Source organism: Rhagoletis zephyria, unplaced genomic scaffold (assembly GCF_001687245.7).
Source record: "Rhagoletis zephyria isolate East Lansing unplaced genomic scaffold, Rhagoletis_zephyria_1.1 Rzeph_scaffold_01786, whole genome shotgun sequence".
NCBI lineage: Eukaryota > Metazoa > Arthropoda > Insecta > Diptera > Tephritidae > Rhagoletis > Rhagoletis zephyria.
Window position 1 is genome coordinate 24,201 of NW_016158870.1, and position 18,503 is coordinate 42,703.

Consider the following 18,503-nt stretch of genomic DNA (forward strand, 5'->3'; position numbering starts at 1 on the left):
ATTCCATATAAAAAATTGGCGTACATAGTTTTTTACGAGAAAAAAAACCTTAGCCTATTATTCTAAAATTTAATGCCCAACAAAACCGCATACCATTTTTTGGAAATTTGGATTTATATGGTGTTCGTTAAGTAATCAGCTTTGCTTTCATACAAAAATAATATATGTAAGTTAAGGACTGAAGGTCCTGAATAACTAAAAAAATTTAAGGGCCACCTTGCCCTGGAATTAAAAGAGGTAATTTGAACGTTATAATAAAAGTACTTTATTGAGATAAATAAATAAGCCTAATTGACTATAGTAACACCCCGATGCAACTGCCGCTGCTCCGAGTTCTGCCGCCCTTTATAACCTGCTCCGCTGCCGTTGTTCTATAGCCAGACATACGCGACGTCAGTGAGCCGCCTTGACCTTGAATTCCCACAGGTAACTTAAAATATGCAACACACTGATTTCACAACCGTGTGAAATGAAATTAAGCTGACACCGCTGCAATGCCTAATGCATTGGCTCCGTTATACTAATAGTTGCGTAAGCATTGGCCAGAGGTACTAACTGTGGCCGAAGGTTGCCATAGGTGTCTGATAGCGTTGCACAATATTGCTATTGCATGATATGATGAAAGGCACTTGGCCTTGACAAAGGTGTAGGATGTCAATTATGTTGTGAACCATAATTATGCTGACATGGTGCACGTGTATTGCTGGACTGTGGGAATGCAACATGTTGGGTGACGGCGGATGTGTTAACTCCTCCCCCTTTAAAGATCTGCGTCCCGCAGATAAGATGGACGTTCCTCGGTTTTTGGATTAGCCTTGTTGTCAATGTTCAATGCAGGTAGGTGTATCTTCGCCGTAATCCTTCTCCAAATGTGCCAAAGGGATAACATTAGTATGACTAACACCAAACCTTCGGTGAATGCAAACCAATTGGTTTTCTCCTTGAGGTATCCCAGGAGCTTGATATTATGAGCTATCATCCCGTGTATTAGGTTAAAGTTCATTACGAGACTGCGTTTGGTGACGCTGGCCAAGATTGGTGGAAGCACCTGTACTCCTGATCTACTAGTACTCGAGTAGTTTTTGCCATTGATTGCTACGGTTTCATTGTCCATCTGGAGGATATAAGAAGCATTATGTGTATTTGAATTGTTACCTGATTTTACAATCCCTATAAAATTGTTAAGGAAACTGGTATCATCCTTGATGATTTCAACAGAGGAATCGTTACAGGTAGCGTAAGTACAACTGGTTTGTCCTCCCTTGAGAAGACGAGTTAGGCAACTAGATTCTGGTAGCAGGTCGAGTGATTTCCCTTCGCAGATCATGGTAGCAGATAATTGCAAGCAGTGTTCCTTGATGCCGAATGTCTGATGTTTATTGGTCAGGATTGTTTGATATGCCAATTCCACTCGGACGCCGTTCTGTATGTTAGCTCTTGCGATCAGGTGATTAAATCTAGCTTCTGTGACCTTTGGTTGGGACAACACGTATAAGAGGAGTGTGTTGTTGGTGTAAATCGATGGTTTGCTATATTCAATGGTTTCGATGGCGTTGCTGTATGGAAGAACGTCGATCTCACTGACAAGTTGGTTAACTTCCTCTATACCCTGAAGATTGGTGTTGACGACTCTTGCTTTAGCCATCTGACAAGCACGGATCAGTTCGTTGACGTCTTCGTTCAAGATAAAGATTTTATGCTGGACTTCTTGAAAAATCCTCTCCAAGTTCCTCTTGTTGATCACATCATTGGTGGCGCCCACAATGCCATTGAGCCTCTGCAATAACTGATTAGTTTTCTTAAAAATTTCATCATTCACCTTGTACTGCTGCTCGCTGTTTTTATTAAGGGAATTTTCGTTTCGGAGGACCTCATCCCAGTCCGTAGCATCAGGTGAGCCAGCAATCCATTTCCAAGCTGACCCAATCCAGTTAATAGAACGTTTTAATCTAGCCGTCTCGTGACCTCTTAGTTCGTTTAAACGTGTGCGGATTCTGCCTAGCTGGAATAGTAGTACCTCTGTAGATGCTGTTGTTTCGTTTAAGGTAGTTATTGCCCACTCGAGCCGATTTGTTACCACACGAATTAGATTGAAGTGTCCATCGATGATCCATCCATACCCATCTCGTATGGTTACTAGGGGTGTCTATCTTGAATAGGTCATATGAATGCGCAACGGCGCAGAGGCACGTGCTACGGATGAGATTAATACATTAGTCTACTAATGGTTTATTACCCATACCCACGATATAATAGTGACTCTATACAATTCAAAGTCTTAATTCTAAAATTCGTCTTAGCCATATCCTTTTTACATTATTATATTTTTTATTCTACTCAACGTCTTAATTCTAAATTTCGTCTTAATCATATCCTTTTTCTCTTAACTATTCTACTCATTTAACTAGTTATCTAACTTTATGTTTTTAATTAACCTAAGATCCTTATTCTAGTTTTGAGTTGCATGGGGTGAGTAGTGATAGAATTGAGAGATTTGCATGTTTTTTTGTTATTGTTTATTTTCTTAGGGAACCCAGTAGTGAAGTAGTTAATTATGTTAATTGTTTATTAATTAGTGGTAAGTGGTTAATGCGAAAAATGAAAGTTAATTGTAGTAATAAATTTCAGGCAATCTTTTTTCCCCTTGTTTTGTGAGAATTCACTTTCTCTTTTTTTTATTTTTTATTTATTTTTTGTTTTGTATTTGCATCGTATTTGCATGTTCTGTTATTCTTCGTTAAATTTTTTATTTTTTGGCGCTTCTGCGCGAGATTATTTTTGTATATATTTGTTACTTTTGCGTACTTATTTAGCAGAATGTGTATTTATGGTTTTTTGCATCGGACTATAGGTATTATTTGCCTATGGAAGGTCCGCGTTGGTCCCTTTTAGTCATAAGCGTTTATAATTGCAAATGACCTACTCATGGCACGGGTGGCTTCACGCAAATAAGCAGAAGATTACCGTGGGGAGTTGAACCACCTCAAATCTGCCATCTCACACCACTGAGCGAGGTGGAATTGAACCACTATGACTTCATCGACTACAAACGCATAAACGCTTGCATTCCGAACCGCCGTATTCTAGTAATCTTAGGGCCGTTTTCTCATCTAACCGTTAGTTTACCGGCTACTTTATCGTCTCGATATACGAGTTTTCGTTTTCTCATCAGCGCATTAATTTCTCGAATCGATAAACTGTTGCTCACCCGATGCAACTTCAAAAATTTGTACCCAACTTTAAATTTTGGTTTGGTTTTGGTTCATGAGCCAGATATATTAGATATTCCAACCAAGGTTTTGGTTTTTGCTAACAGTTGCTCTTGCTCTATATTTTCTTATGTTGCATTGCCAACCTTTGAAATTTTATGACGAATGTAGTGAAGTTTCACTCTCGGAAATGTAGTGAAGTTTCACTCTACGGAATAACAAATTTATTTTTACCGGCAAGGTAAGAAAACGAAAACACTTTAAATTGAGGAACAATTTATCTGCCCTGTTAGTAAAGGCAACTTTACTGCTTACATTAGAAAACGGCCCTTAAGCTTCTTATTAACCTTTTGTCTAATGTTATCTTACACATTTTTTATATCTGCTTTGTGGAATTTTTCGCCACTTTCAGTTACTATTGTCGCATTTCTATTTTCTGCGATTGTTTCTTTTTTAAATAGAGGCTTTTGTTTCCCCTTTATTTGTCTGTTTACTATGAACAGAGTATCGCCACTATTATATTCTTTGGGTGGCGAGCGTTTTGAATTGATCCTTGCATTTCATAGTAACAAAGCTTTTATATTCTCATGCGTTTGATCCCTAAAGTCCCTTAAACCTTGGTAGTTTACCCTAGCTGTTCTGTTAAAGAATATATCTACCGGTTTCCTTTTTGTTATGGAATGGATGGTATTGTTGTACCTATCTACGACTATCGCTACCCTCTCTTTGGGAGTCATCCTAGGAAAGTCGTTAGATATGCACCGATTAATTTCAATCAAGGTTGAAAGTAACCTTTCTACCTGGTTATTGGCTTTACTCCGTTGTGTGGGCGTCTGGTAAATTTCAATCCCGAGAGATCTAATGCAATTGAGAACGAGTGGAGTTAGGAATCCCCTCTCATTGTCCATGACCAAGATTTTTGGCACGGAAAAATAATGTAAAACTTCAGTAAGTTTCCTTCGGATATAAATGGACGACTTATTCGTGATAGCGAATAATTTTGCGAATTTTGAAAACTTGTCTACACAGCTCAGAAACTTCTGTTTTTCAATCTCAAAAATATCCATGTGAATGATCTCGCATGGATAGCTGGATAGCTGGGAATCGGTGTCGGCTGGAGGTGAGGCTTAGCCGGATGCCTGTCATATTTATTAAGCTTACACACTTCGCACTGCCTAACATAATCCCTAATTTGTTTTGACATACCTGGAAAGTAGTACTTCTATTTTCTCTATTTTCCTTCGGATTCCTGTGGGCTCTGCGATACTCTTCCTCGATTGTATCAAAAATTCTATCAGGGATGGTCAGGTCTTCCACTAGGCGCTGAGTTATCCTGATCCTATACCTGTGGAAATTATTAGCATACACGTCCAATAATTGGAGAAATTCCTCAGGAATTTGTATGCCATTTATAACATTAGGATTAAGGCATTCTTTGAGAATTGGAATAACGTTTCAACTGTTGATATTTGGTAAAGAAATAAAATATCTGCGGTAGCCATGATGCTGTTGCTCATGGCATCGAGATTCCTGACCTACTCTAAATATCACCTGATTCCTAAAGACGTTTATGGGGGCCTCGACGTGTGGTATAAGATCGGAATTATCCTGCAATAATTGGAGAAATTCCTCAGGAATTTGTATGCCATTTATAACATTAGGATTAAGGCATTCTTTGAGAATTGGAATAACGTTTCAACTGTTGATATTTGGTAAAGAAATAAAATATCTGCGGTAGCCATGATGCTGTTGCTCATGGCATCGAGATTCCTGACCTACTCTAAATATCACCTGATTCCTAAAGACGTTTATGGGGGCCGCGACGTGTGGTATAAGATCGGAATTATCCTGCAATAATTGGAGAAATTCCTCAGGAATTTGTATGCCATTTATAACATTAGGATTAAGGCATTCTTTGAGAATTGGAATAACGTTTCAACTGTTGATATTTGGTAAAGAAATAAAATATCTGCGGTAGCCATGATGCTGTTGCTCATGGCATCGAGATTCCTGACCTACTCTAAATATCACCTGATTCCTAAAGACGTTTATGGGGGCCGCGACGTGTGGTATAAGATCGGAATTATCCTGTAATAATTGGAGAAATTCCTCAGGAATTTGTATGCCATTTATAACATTAGGATTAAGGCATTCTTTGAGAATTGGAATAACGTTTCAACTGTTGATATTTGGTAAAGAAATAAAATATCTGCGGTAGCCATGATGCTGTTGCTCATGGCATCGAGATTCCTGACCTACTCTAAATATCACCTGATTCCTAAAGACGTTTATGGGGGCCTCGACGTGTGGTATAAGATCGGAATTATCCTGTTCAGCGGAGTGCATTGTTGCAACCTCATCACTATATCCTATTTCGCTTCCTGACGGTTGAGCCACCACAGAATCCGTTAAGGCGTTGAGTTCGGTCTTAAGACGGGAAAAAGCATATTCTTCGATGCGTGCTTTCCACCTCTTTAGTCTTGCATTATAATTGCGACAGCTTAAGGAAAATGTTAATGGTTGGTGATCAGTATATATTCTTATCTTTTTGGCACCGTACAAATACGACCTCAAATTATCTAATGCCCACACTATGGCTAGCATCTCCTTTTCATTCGTGGCATAGTTTTCCTCGGCCTTGTTCAGAGAACGAGAAATATAAGCAATTGGTTTGTCCACACCTATATCCCCCTGGGATAGAACTGCACCGATTGCGTATTTCGACGCATCAGTGGTCAAATAAAAGGCTTACCAAAATCCGGAAATGCCAGGACATCAGCGGAAGTTAGCATACGTTTTAGGTCATCGAAGACTTGCAAAGCCGCACTGTCAAGTTGTATTGCTACCTTCCTCGATGCACTGGCTTTTATTTGTGCATTTTTCCCGCGCGTTAGATTTGTCAATGGCTTAGCTATTTTTGCGTAGTCATGAACGAACTTCCGATAGTAGGAGGTCATTCCCAAAATACTTTTCAGATCTTTCAAATTGCATGGTGGAAAAATTAAATTCATAGCTTCAACCTTTTATGGGTCAGGACGAACTCCTTCGGGAGTAATGATGTACCCCAAAAATTCAACTTCAGTTTGCAGGAAGCAGGTTTTTTTCTAAATTCACTTTTAGATTGGATTCCAACAATCGAGAAAATACCATTGCGACATTCTTCAAATGATCGTCAGCATCCGTACCAAACACAGTGATATCGTCGATATACACATAGCAGATTTTACCGATATATTGTTTCAGTACATCGTCGATCATACGCTGGAAGATGGCTGGCGCGTTCTTGAGGCCAAAAGGCAATCTCAAAAATTTGTATTTACCGTTCATGGTCGCAAAAGCAGTCTTAGATATGTCGGATTCCTTCATAGGGGTTTGGTGGAACCCAGAAGTTAAGTCAATGGTCGTGAAGTAACGTGAGTTGCCAAGGCTACATAAAGTAGCGTTTATGTCAGGGATAGGATTGGTGTCGGGAATCGTTACAGCGTTAAGCCTTTTGTAGTCAATTATCATACGGTACTGTTTCTCCCCATTTGGTTTAGGTTTCTTAGGAACCACCCAAATAGGAGAGTTGTATGGACTCTTTGATGGTCGGATAACCTCCTCTTGCAGCAATTCGTTCACCTGCCGGTCGACCTCTTCTCTCATGCAAGAAGGATAAGGATAGCTTTTGCTATAAACAGGTTCAGAAGTTGGCGTTTTAATTTCTGCGCGTACGCAAGTGTCTACTAATTCCTTCCCATTAATAGGTAGGAAAAGGTTGCTAAATATAGCTACTAATTTGTTCACTTTTTCCTCCGTTTCAACAGGGATGTCCTTAGACAAGATATAATTCACTTGGGTGGATACGCGAGCCTTCAGCGGGATTTTAAATTCGTTAACCTTTAGAATATTAGATTTTCTGTCCACTATCGCACCGATATCCCTAAATGTATCGTCCCCTATAATTCCGTCAAATGAGGTCATTCCTGGGAGCACAAAGAAGGTTATGTCAGAGTCTACGTTTATATCCTTAAACAAATTCAAACTTATTTTTTTCTGTATCGGGATATTTCCGCCTGCTGATCTTACGCTAAAGGATCTGTCGACTGGTTTGCCTTGCTTGACGACCGTTTGCCTAATGAAGTTTTTATTGGCACCACTGTCGACAAGGAAATCTAAGGTGCGGCCGCCAGGGAGTACGTACTCTAAGTAAGATACGCTAGATGGCCGTTGGATAAAAACTTCTCCTCCTGTGCCTCCTGTGAAGTCTGCAAGTAGTTAGTCACTTGTTATCGTCCGTCTCTATGTTGAACAGCTTTTGCTGCTTTCGCGGAAGATTATCTGATCTTGCACCTCGTTTAAAGGGATTCGGTCTATTCATGTAGTTCACTTTGCGCGACTGAACCGACTGGTCCACGTCCATCTTCTCGACGGGTGGCTGAGAGGTTGACGGAGGATCTCGCCTAAGAGTAGTGTGTCCAACTCGTTTTTCAAACGGATATCGTCGCTCTTGGGGACGCCATGTTGTCCTTGGTGGAAGTGGAGGCGCCTTGTTAAACCGTGCAGTGTGTACCGTGTAGTTCCTCAAATTTGTATTCTGTATCTCGAGGCACCTTGAGTATGCCTCAGGTAGATTCTTAGGACGCTGAACCAGGAGCATTTTTGAAAGATCCCCATTCAATCCACGGATGAACACATCAAGCGCCCGATTTCTGTACGTATCTACTAGTACCTGCACTGTCTCCTGAGAGTATTTCTCAGTTTTGAGTTTATTTATAATTAAAGCAAATTGGTGATTCACGGCTCCATAGAAGTCATCGAGCCGCGAATCGTTTTGGGAGAGTTGGTGGAGTTGGTACTCCAAGGTGCGTATGTCGCGTTTGTCGGCGTAATGGAGTGATAGACACTCCTTCATGGCAGTCCAGTCAGTGTCAAAAATGCTATAGGATAAGAGGGCAGTATCGGCGGGCCCTCGTATCTTTTGTCGAATGTGCTGTAAGATCGCACGATAGATTGGCTTACCCTTTACCAGCTCGAAATCTGTAAGGATGCTCTCGACAGCATGCACCCATGACACAAACATAGTTGGATTACCGTTGAACACCTGTAGCTCCTTCACAGAGTCTGGAAGTCTCGAGATATCTCTAAGTTCCGCCTCCGTTGCTGGAGCTCGGGGCTGAATTTGTACTTCTGCTTCCACTCCATTTAGCTGCGGGGTAGCAGCTTCTATCAAAGCGATCCTATTTTGAAGTGTGTCCAAGCTTGATACACGCCTCTCTATCCCATTCAGCTAGTCCATAAGTGCGTTAACTGCACCAGTCAATCTCGTTACGTTGTCCTGAAGCAAATCCATCCTGGAAATAAACGAGGAAAAATATGCAGACGAAAAGTGGTTATTTTTACTCACAACACTGCAAGGATCATTTATTTGTCACTTGATTATTTTTTGATTAGTTTCACTTAAGCACTTTAATAGCTTTTTGATATTTTGTTTACTGGCTTCTTTTAGATAGCCTTTTAGCTAATTTTTATTTTTCACTTTTATTTGGTATAACTTCTTTCCACTTTTCACAATCACTTAATCACTGATTTGATTATCCCCATTTTACTTTACTACTAACACTACTGGTCCCTGCCCCGGGCGCCAGTTAAGGACTGAAGGTCCTGAATAACTAAAAAAATTAAAGGGCCAACTTGCCCTGGAATTAAAAGAGGTAATTTAAACGTTATAATAAAAGTATTTATTTATTTATTTATAATTAATAGCTTATGACTATAAATTAAAAGCTAACCTATGAAAGAAAGCAGCAATGGCCTTCGGCTGTCTTTAGGTGGATTTTAATATTTTAGTCAGTTGAGGTATATATACAATTATGTATAGTGAGCGTGCTAAGCTAAATTAAATGAAATAGGTTTGAGGTTTTTAGGAAGGTGATAGTCTTTTTTATATTGTCAAAAATAGGGTCTGTTAAGACTGTCAACGGTTTAGAGTTGTTGAAGATGGATAATCTGTTTTGATGAAATGAGTTACACTCAGTTAATATATGTTTTATTGTTAATTGGCTATTGTTACAGAAGTTGCAGGTGGGAGGTGAGTTAGTGTTGAACAAATGAGAGTGTGTGAGTTTTGTGTATCCAAGTCTCATCCGTTCGTATTTTACCAGGTCTTTTCTCGAGAAAGAGTCTTTGTGGTTAAGTTTTAGGAAGTCGTTTACCGTATATTTTAAACTATTAATATATTGGTACCAGCGGGATGTGATAGGCCAGATGCTATTTTGGTTGTTGGCTAGGTTGATTCTTAAGTACTTTTTTATGTCGTCAATGTTATAGTTGGGGGCAGTTGTTAATAGAAGTTTGTGTGCCAATTTGGCAGATTGATCTGCAAATTCGTTCCCAAGAATTTGAAGGTGTCCGGGGACCCAGATAAGGATAATATTGGGGTAATTTTGTATTAGCAGGTTCCTAATGGCTTTGGGTAGTATGAATTGTGCGCGGCTATTCGCCGAAAATCTCTTCACTCTCCCCCACCTCCCGCTAACCAACAAGGGGTGGACATTTCGAAGTCTGCATCGTTTTCCAAGTCACCTATTCCCGCTCATATCGCCAATATCTCCAACTCTATTCATCAACAACAGCTGTCGAAGTCATCGTCTACGGCTTCTCATAACAGTGCTAAAGAATCGCAACAACAATTGTCTATTCTACCAACTATTCTAAGTGAGCTTAAAGCAATTAGAGCTGATCAAGTTCGTGTATTCGCTGAGATTAGTGCTCTCCATACAGACAAAAAACTTTTAATCGATGAAACCACTAAACTGGATACTGAGTTAATAGCCTTGCGTACACTGCACACTGAAGATGTACTCGTTGCCCTTGCATCGCTCTCCGCTGAGATTAGTGAACTTCGCCAAAATGCCTCTCACTGTAAGTGACCTCGCGCACGCAATTCAATCGACCATAGTTTTTCTGCTGCTGACCAGACGAATGTCATGGCAACTGCCGCTCACACAATTAAGCAAATTAGTGGTGCTGTTTTCTCCGTTTCTTCAGTGGCCGACGCCGCCTCTCCGCCTTCTGGCTCTCCAGCTTCTACTAACGCTGCTGCCATTGCTTTGCAGCCTTACGCAATGGAAACGCTACCTGTAATACATATCGACTCTGCTTTTGGTGATGCTGGGACTGCGGTATCACATTCGTCTGCCATTTCTACCACTACAGTCGCTGCTGCAATTCCAGTTGCGGTTAACATTGGATCTACACTCTCTCTCTGCTACTGCTGTCTATAACAGGTTAACGACTTCTGTAGCTTCTAACATGACTTCTAGTACCAAACTGGCTCCTAAAATGGTTAGTTCTCAGTTCTCTAATATGTCTACTACTGGTACACTGCCTGTTGCTGCTAATTCTCCTATGGCTGCTGCTAGTCCGAATGACTGGATTACTGTGTGTCGTAATGGTGCCCACCGGAGTAGAAATATTGTACATGGTCGCAATGAAAATGCCGAACTCGAAGTAGTCGAAAAAAAGCAGTGGGTACATTTTTCCTCTTTTAAGAACACCGTCTCTGAACAAAATATAATCTCATATGTTTCAAAATATGCTGGTATCGACAGCAAGTGTCTTGCCTGTTATAAACTTATAAAGGAAGGTGTCTCTGTTGATTCTCTTGAAAACGTTAAATTCAACCTCGGTGTCTCAACAGCTTACTACGACAAGATTCTTAACCCTAATGTCTGNTTCCTCTTTTAAGAACACCGTCTCTGAACAAAATATAATCTCATATGTTTCAAAATATGCTGGTATCGACAGCAAGTGTCTTGCCTGTTATAAACTTATAAAGGAAGGTGTCTCTGTTGATTCTCTTGAAAACGTTAAATTCAACCTCGGTGTCTCAACAGCTTACTACGACAAGATTCTTAACCCTAATGTCTGGCCGTCTAATATAAATGTTCGACCTTTTCGGTTGTTTCGGAAAGAATCTAAGTCAGACAAGGAAAGCTAGCACGATATATTCTGAAACTAGTTGCTGTGACTCTTCTTTGAAAATCTATTTCCAAAACATGGGTGGTATGCACACGAAATCTAAGGAAATTTACTTAGCATCATCTCGAATGGATTATGATGTCTTTATATTCGTTGAAACTTGGCTCAATAGCGACTTCTTCGACGAAGAGTACTTCGATCCAAAACTATTTATTACGTACTGCAAGGATAGAGATTGTGTGAAGTCGGGTCACCTCAAAGGTGGTGATGTGTTAATCGCGCTAAAGCGTTGCTTACGTTCTTCAGCCTATCAAATTTTGCATCGTGATTCTTTTATCGATCAGCTATGCGTAAGTGTTTATGGCTCCTTTGGCACTACATATATTTGCGTAATATATATACCACCCAGTAGCTCTGATAGCTTATATAATTCTCATAGTGAAAATATAGTTGATCTCTGCGATACTAATATGGATTCCCACTTTTGTATTATTGGTGATTTTAACCTGCCTGATATTATCTGGATAGATTTACAGAATAATGGTATTTTGACACCTACTAACGTCATCTAACTATCTAACGAAATTAATTTTATTGATAGTCTCTTAAGCTGTTACCTTTGTCAAATTAATTATTTATATAATACGCTATCTAAGATGCTCGATCTAGTATTTGTAGACGAAAATTTAATATTTAACCTTTCTGAGACTAATCTACCTCTGTACAAGACAGACAAACATTACGTTCCGCTTGTTATTTCTTTAAAATTGTTTGATGTAATCTCTATTCCGAGCAATTCGTGCACTTCCGCTTTTAATTTTCGGATTACCAACTTGTGTGATTTGAATAATACACTTAGCGATATTAACTGGGCTAATATTCTTTCTTGTTTAAGTTGACAGAGGTATTTTCCATTAAAGTACCTCCTCTTCCTCCTAGACTCCATAAATTAACACTACTCTAAAAAATTTTAAGAATAATAATAAATAAGTAATAAATATCATAAACTGTATAAGGCCAACACTGTGAATGCTGTTCTCAGGGATCAGTATATGAATTATGTGAATCAATTTAATGTGCTGGATAAGTTTCTTTATAATCGTTATATTAGTAAACTGGATCTGAGCTAAAAGTAAATCCCAAGGGTTTTTGGAATTTTATTCGCTCTAAGCGTGGGTCTTCCAACATACCGACTTGTATGTGCCTTAATGGTAAATTCTCTCAATCTTTGCCTGACACAGTTGAATTCTTTGCTGAGTTCTTCAAATCAAACTTTGATAGTGAGGCTGATAACCCGAATAACTCTCACGCTCGCTCGAAATTATCAGAACACATTGACTTTGGTTCCCTCACAATCATAGATTTGGATGTTAGCACTTCTATGTCCACGCTTAAACCTTCGCTAAAATGCCACAGTGATTGGCTCTGTGCCTATGTTACGTCGCATTGCAGTTCATCATTATGTGTTCCTTTATGTCATATATTTAACAAGGCGAATTAATATAAGGTGATAGCAGGAGAACAAAAACAAAAATTTACATGTATTTTGTTTTTGCTTTGGCGGCACAAACTGTCAAAATTTGTAAGTGTGTGTGTGGAAATTCAAACAAAATTTTTCAATTTGACATTAGAAGCCGTGAGGCGAAACACATACACAAAATCAGCTGATCTAGTAACACCACCTTATATAAATTCGCCTTGATATTTAATTTGTCTCTGTTTTCTGGCACATTCATTGATAGATGGAAGATTACATCAATTACTCCAGTATTCAAATCTGGCAATAAAAATAACATCGCTAATTATAGGCCTATTGCTAAACTCACAGTTTGTTCTTAGCTATTCGAAAAAATTATAAAGGAGAAATTATCTTTCGTTACCAAGAGCATTGTTGAGCCGGACCAACACGGGTTTGTTGTCGGGCGTTCTACTGTTACTAACTTGGCATCTTTCTCGCAGGCCTTTGATAAAGTGTCTCACGCAATATTAATACATAAACTTGAGTCTATCGGCTTTCATTCTGCCTTCCTACAATGGTTAAAATCTTATCTGTCTAATAGAACCTTGTTTGTTGAAGTCGAAAACTGTAAATTGCACTATTTTGTGGCAACTTCAGGTGTTCCCCAAGGCAGTATCCTCGGACCACTTTTGTTCGTCCTTTTTATAAATGACATCGGCTCCTGTTTCAAATTTTCCAGGTTTTTACTCTATGCAGATGACCTCAAACTCTTTCGTAGAGTTATGACTCGTCGGATGTTTCTTCTCTGCAGTACGACCTGAGTACCCTGGTCAGTTGGTGTCATACGAACAAGCTTCACTTAAATGTAAATAAATGTTTTCATATGTCCTTCTCAAAATCTTCAAACATTATTTTTTCTAATTACAATATTTCTAGCATTCGCTTGGCCTCTGTGAAAGAGTTTGTTGACTTAGGCGTAGTCTTTGACACAAATTTTTCGTTTGTCAATCATATCTCTTACTGCTTCCAAAAGCCTACAGTAGATATGCGAAAGACTTTAAGGATCCATACACCAGGAAAGCTTTATTTATCTCTTTAGTACAATCAAAACTGGAGTACGCTTCTATTATATGGAACCCCATTTACGGCTGTCATGCCGCCAGACTCGAAAGAGTGCAGAGAAAATTTGTTCGTTTTGCGTTAAGTTCCCTTAACTTTGATGACCCGATGCCATCTTATTTTTCCCGTTGTAAACTTATGGCCCTAGTATGTATGGCGACTGATAGCCGATGGGCAACCGTAGACTGAAATTCGCATTACGTATGGCAACTCGCTTGACGGCTACTGACAAGGCTACTGAGTCTGGTAGCGCAATTTTGTGTATTATGTATGGCTACCAACTCTTTTTATAGTATACACAAACGTTAAATTGAAACAACTGATCACCATCAGACGCCATTGTTATATTTTGCGCATTTTGGAAGGAAAAGCTGAAACAGTTTCTGATTATGGCAGAAAAATTTTAATTATATGCAAATTCTATTTATATTGATTTATAATTAACAGTTTGATATTTCTCCAGGCCAGTGAAAATTACGAACAGCAAGCAATTTGAGCGTTTGGTGCATTTAATGCTATCCAACCCAGGAATTGCAAGAGGAACTCGCACATTTGAACAAAGTAAAATCCAAAACGATGAACAATGGGACGCTTTTGCTGCTGAGATCAATAGTTTCGGCCCTCCAAATAGATCTGGAAAAGAATGACAGCGGGTAATTTTTACAATAAACATACTGCAATAAGCATTTTCATGGATGTATACATTTGTGTAGATATGTATTAACTACAAGGCCAAAACAAAGAAGAAATTGAGTGCAAATAATCGAAACATAAGAACGACTGGTGGAGGCCCATCAGAGGAGCAAAAGTTATCTGCACTCGAGCAAGGGGTGGCAGATACTTTACATACATACGTAAGCGTAAATCCACCCGGCAAAGTGTTTGGCATTGTAGAAATGGACGAAGACGAACAAAACGTAGAGCCTTCATGCAGTTCTTCGCCAAATATATCGGTGACTGTTAAAAAAAAAAAATCAAAAAAAGTACTGAAGAAATTAAAGTGGACATGCTAAAGTCGCAAATAACTCAGATATAGCACAAAATTTAAAAAGAATAGAAAAAAATACATACAAAATGAGCAAATATGCTGAAAAAATCACGATTTAAAAAAAGAAAAATTTGAACTATTAAAAGAAAATATGAATCTAGAGGCGGAACTTAAAAGAAAGAAAATTCAACTTATAGAATACCAATTAAATAATATGTAAGAAAGAGATCTCAATTATAATGATTCTATATTTAAGAGCATTGTATGGGCGGATTATAAATCGCACCAAGTAACGTAAGGAACGAGAAGTACTGAACTTGAATTTATTTTATAGTATTTTAAATACTTCAGATGCTTTTTATAGTAGGTACAAATGGAATAGTGCTTTTTTATTCATATGAATACATATTTTTTGTTTAGTTAAATGTGAACTATTTTTGTTGCTTTTTTATATCAATAAAGAGATTTGATTGTATGAAAGAATTCATCAAGTTATTTCTCATTTCTTGTCCTAGAATATTATGGCTGTTTGTTTCAAAATCAGAATTTAAATCTGTCTCTATAGTGGGTACATTTTTCCTCTTTTAAGAACGCCGTCTCTGAACAAAATATAATCTCATATGTTTAAAAATATGCTGGTATCGACAGCAAGTGTCTTGCCTGTTATAAACTTATAAAGGAAGGTGTCTCTGTTGATTCTCTTGAAAGCGTTAATTTCAAGCTCGGTGTCTCAACAGCTTACTACGACAAGATTCTTAACCCTAATGTCTGGCCGTCTAATATAAATGTTCGACCTTTTCGGTTGTTTCGGAAAGAATCTAAGTCAGACAAGGAAAGCTAGCACGATATATTCTGAAACTAGTTGCTGTGACTCTTCTTTGAAAATCTATTTCCAAAACATGGGTGGTATGCACACGAAATCTAAGGAAATTTACTTAGCATCATCTCGAATGGATTATGATGTCTTTATATTCGTTGAAACTTGGCTCAATAGCGACTTCTTCGACGAAGAGTACTTCGATCCAAAACTATTTAATACGTACTGCAAGGTGTAACGGCAGCCTCTCACGTTGCATCAACATCGGTGGCAAATCTATCACGCCAACGTTTCGTTTGTTCCGCAACCGGGTTGCTAAACATGTTGCGCAACATGTGTGAAAAGGCGAACTCATTGTTGTGGTTGTGTGTGTGAATGTACATGTAACAATGTGTCGTAAAGAAATGTATGGCTGTCTTTGTAAGGATGAGTGAAAGTTGGAGGAAATTTCTGCATGCAAATGCATCGGGGCACGATCGCCAAAGTAGCTGTAACAAAAAATCAGATTGAAAGCCGACATTAAAGCATCCGGGTGTGTCTAAGAGAAGTGCTAGCGAAGTTGTCTATTTTAAACGTTTTTTTTTTATTCCCGCTTAAACGGAGTCATCTGCGGGATTCTAACCAGAATCCGCTTCGAATCCTGCTATTTGAGATTGTCATCAGGCAGGAGGACCCAAGGGGCCCAGAACCTATAATTGCCGACTTAGGTCATTTTACGGCCAAGCAGTACAATTGCGATAAAGACACAGCTGATCACCTTTGCAGAAGTTAACGACCGCAAGTATATAGAGGAGGATTAAAAGTTAGGTTCCACACCGTGGAAACAGAAAGGAGAGGGAGAACAACATACATACATATATACATACGCACATACATCCGCTGATAGAGTACCGGACTTCGCACGGGAAACGCTTGAGCCAGCACTTCCACGCGCTCATGTCACGGCTCTCTGCGGATCGAGCAGATTCCAGAAAACGGAGTGACTCACCACGCCGACCACCACCATCCTCCGAGTATTTGCCTTGTTGTTGTTTTTTTTTTTGGACTAAGTTGGGAATAGTTTTGATGGCCCGAACTTAACCTAACTTTTGGTTAGCTTACATACATATGAATGTAATTTCCTTTTTTTCACTAATTTCTCGCCACAGGAATTTTTACTTACTCACTAATTTATCCACAAGCTGCATGCTCTAATTTGAAGTCAAAATAGTCGCGTTAGTTCCCAGAATTAAAAATTAGTTGGTGCATATGAGCACCATTTTCCGAGACGAGTAGTTTTTGTTGGTAATTTTCTTTGCGCACAATTACACAATTACATAGTTATACATATATAGTTTCTTTATAGAGCTTTTATATGCATTTTGTTTTATTAGTAATTAGTTAGGCCGATCATACTTGAAGATAGACATGTATATTAAGTTTTTTTGTCTGTAATTTAAAAATAGTCTGGTAGGCAGCCAGAAACGTGGCGATCATCACGGGCGAGTATTAATGTCTAATTGACCATTCCTAGTCCATGCGTAGTGAACCCCAAAAATATTCCCACTCAATTACTCTCGCTAGGTATTGGAAGTCTTTTGCCTTTTATTCTCTTTCAGCTGAACCATATCTCCTGTATGCAGGCGCCTACATCACACGTGAGATTGGTAAGTGCTAGAACGTAAGCTTATGTACAAAGTTACAAATAGAAATATACATACACATGAACATACCTAGTCACTTATATACATTCACTAATTGTATTCATACAAGAATACAAGTTGTAGAGAAGATAAGAGCAGAAGATTTTTGGGGATTATATACAGCGACGGGCGAAACACTAGAAACTCGCTAAACTAAATTGAGTATTTTTGAGATGGGACATATGTCGCACCACACTTATTTTCATCTTGTGTTACCATTTTAATTTATTGTTATCATTATTTTTTTTTTTGCTTCGTTTTTTTTTTTATTATCACATTTGAGGATTACACCCTAAACACATATGTACACATATAGTATATGAATTAGGTTATTCGGAGTTTTTTTGTTGAAGTTGAATTTTTTTATTATTATCAGTATAATGAGTTACATGAAGGAACTGAATTTTGTTAATTGTTGAATTGGAATATACGTATGTACATAGGAGAGTGAACCTTTAAATATAGTAATAAGTTAAGTTGGTATAGATTTTTTACTATAGATATTGAACTCAAATTTAGTGGAATTAGGAACTGTATCAGGACTTGGATTTGTAGTTAGGTAATAGATTTGTAAGTTTTTTTTTGTAATAAAGAGCATGTAAATCCGTGATAGAAAAAAAAAATAATATGATTTGCTAATTTTGTAGTTGTTTGGTGTGGGTGTTGCACTGGTGCAACAAGAGGGGAAATGGGTGGCGCGACGCAATGTCTGGGATGACAGGGACATGACTGGACACTAGACAGACGGAAACCGGTCAGGCTTAGGGGACTCTGCCAATCGTTGGAGTCACGGCAGGGTCCAAGGCTACAGAAAAAAAATTGTAGAAGGGGTGGGTGACTCCACCTGACCAGGACGGGCCTATTTCTATCTTCTTCAGCTCCCCCTCTATTGTTTGATTTAGTATTCTGACTACAACCAGGCATGATTACTATTGTTTGTTAGTGTCAGCTGCAGGTAAGATGGTTGGAGATGACCCCCCCGCCGACGAGCTGAGCCTGGGCTAGCGAGCATGCCTGTATGCCAACCAACCTTACCCCAACAGTCAGCGACATAACAATGGCGCCCAACGATAGCCCAGTAACCTTTCACTTCCCATAATTTTTCTATCTACTATGTTTCCTACTACTTATCTCTTAATATCTAGCTTTTCTATGCCTTCACTTTTTATTTCTTCCGGACAGATTAGGGTCACAACGGCAACATCGGTTTTACTTAAAGAAAAGTGATAAGTGCCCGAGTGAGAAACAAGGGGGGTGTGCCTGTCTC

The 18,503-nt window shown here is 38.8% G+C and overlaps 1 protein-coding gene across 2 annotated transcripts; it reads right to left on the reverse strand.

Annotated features, from left to right (window-relative positions):
- Nucleotides 1–282: 282 nt before the first annotated feature.
- On the reverse strand, nucleotides 283–18,467 carry LOC108365143 (uncharacterized). Of its 2 annotated transcripts, XM_017619105.1 has the most exons (3): nucleotides 17,267–18,467; nucleotides 16,543–17,207; nucleotides 283–2,193 (listed from the first exon to the last, which is right to left on the reverse strand). In XM_017619105.1, exon 3 carries the CDS (start codon nucleotides 1,643–1,645, stop codon nucleotides 761–763), a length of 885 nt encoding a protein of 294 aa, XP_017474594.1. In that variant the 5' UTR covers nucleotides 1,646–2,193; nucleotides 16,543–17,207; nucleotides 17,267–18,467; the 3' UTR covers nucleotides 283–760. The 2 variants fall into 2 exon arrangements, with proteins under 2 accessions (XP_017474594.1, XP_017474592.1); XM_017619103.1 differs by having other exon boundaries at nucleotides 16,543–18,467.
- Nucleotides 18,468–18,503: the final 36 nt, after the last annotated feature.

Excerpts from the sequence above, each read along its gene's own strand:
- LOC108365143 (XM_017619105.1), bottom strand. The coding sequence starts at position 1,645 with ATGGCTAAAGCAAGAGTCGTCAACACCAATCTTCAGGGTATAGAGGAA.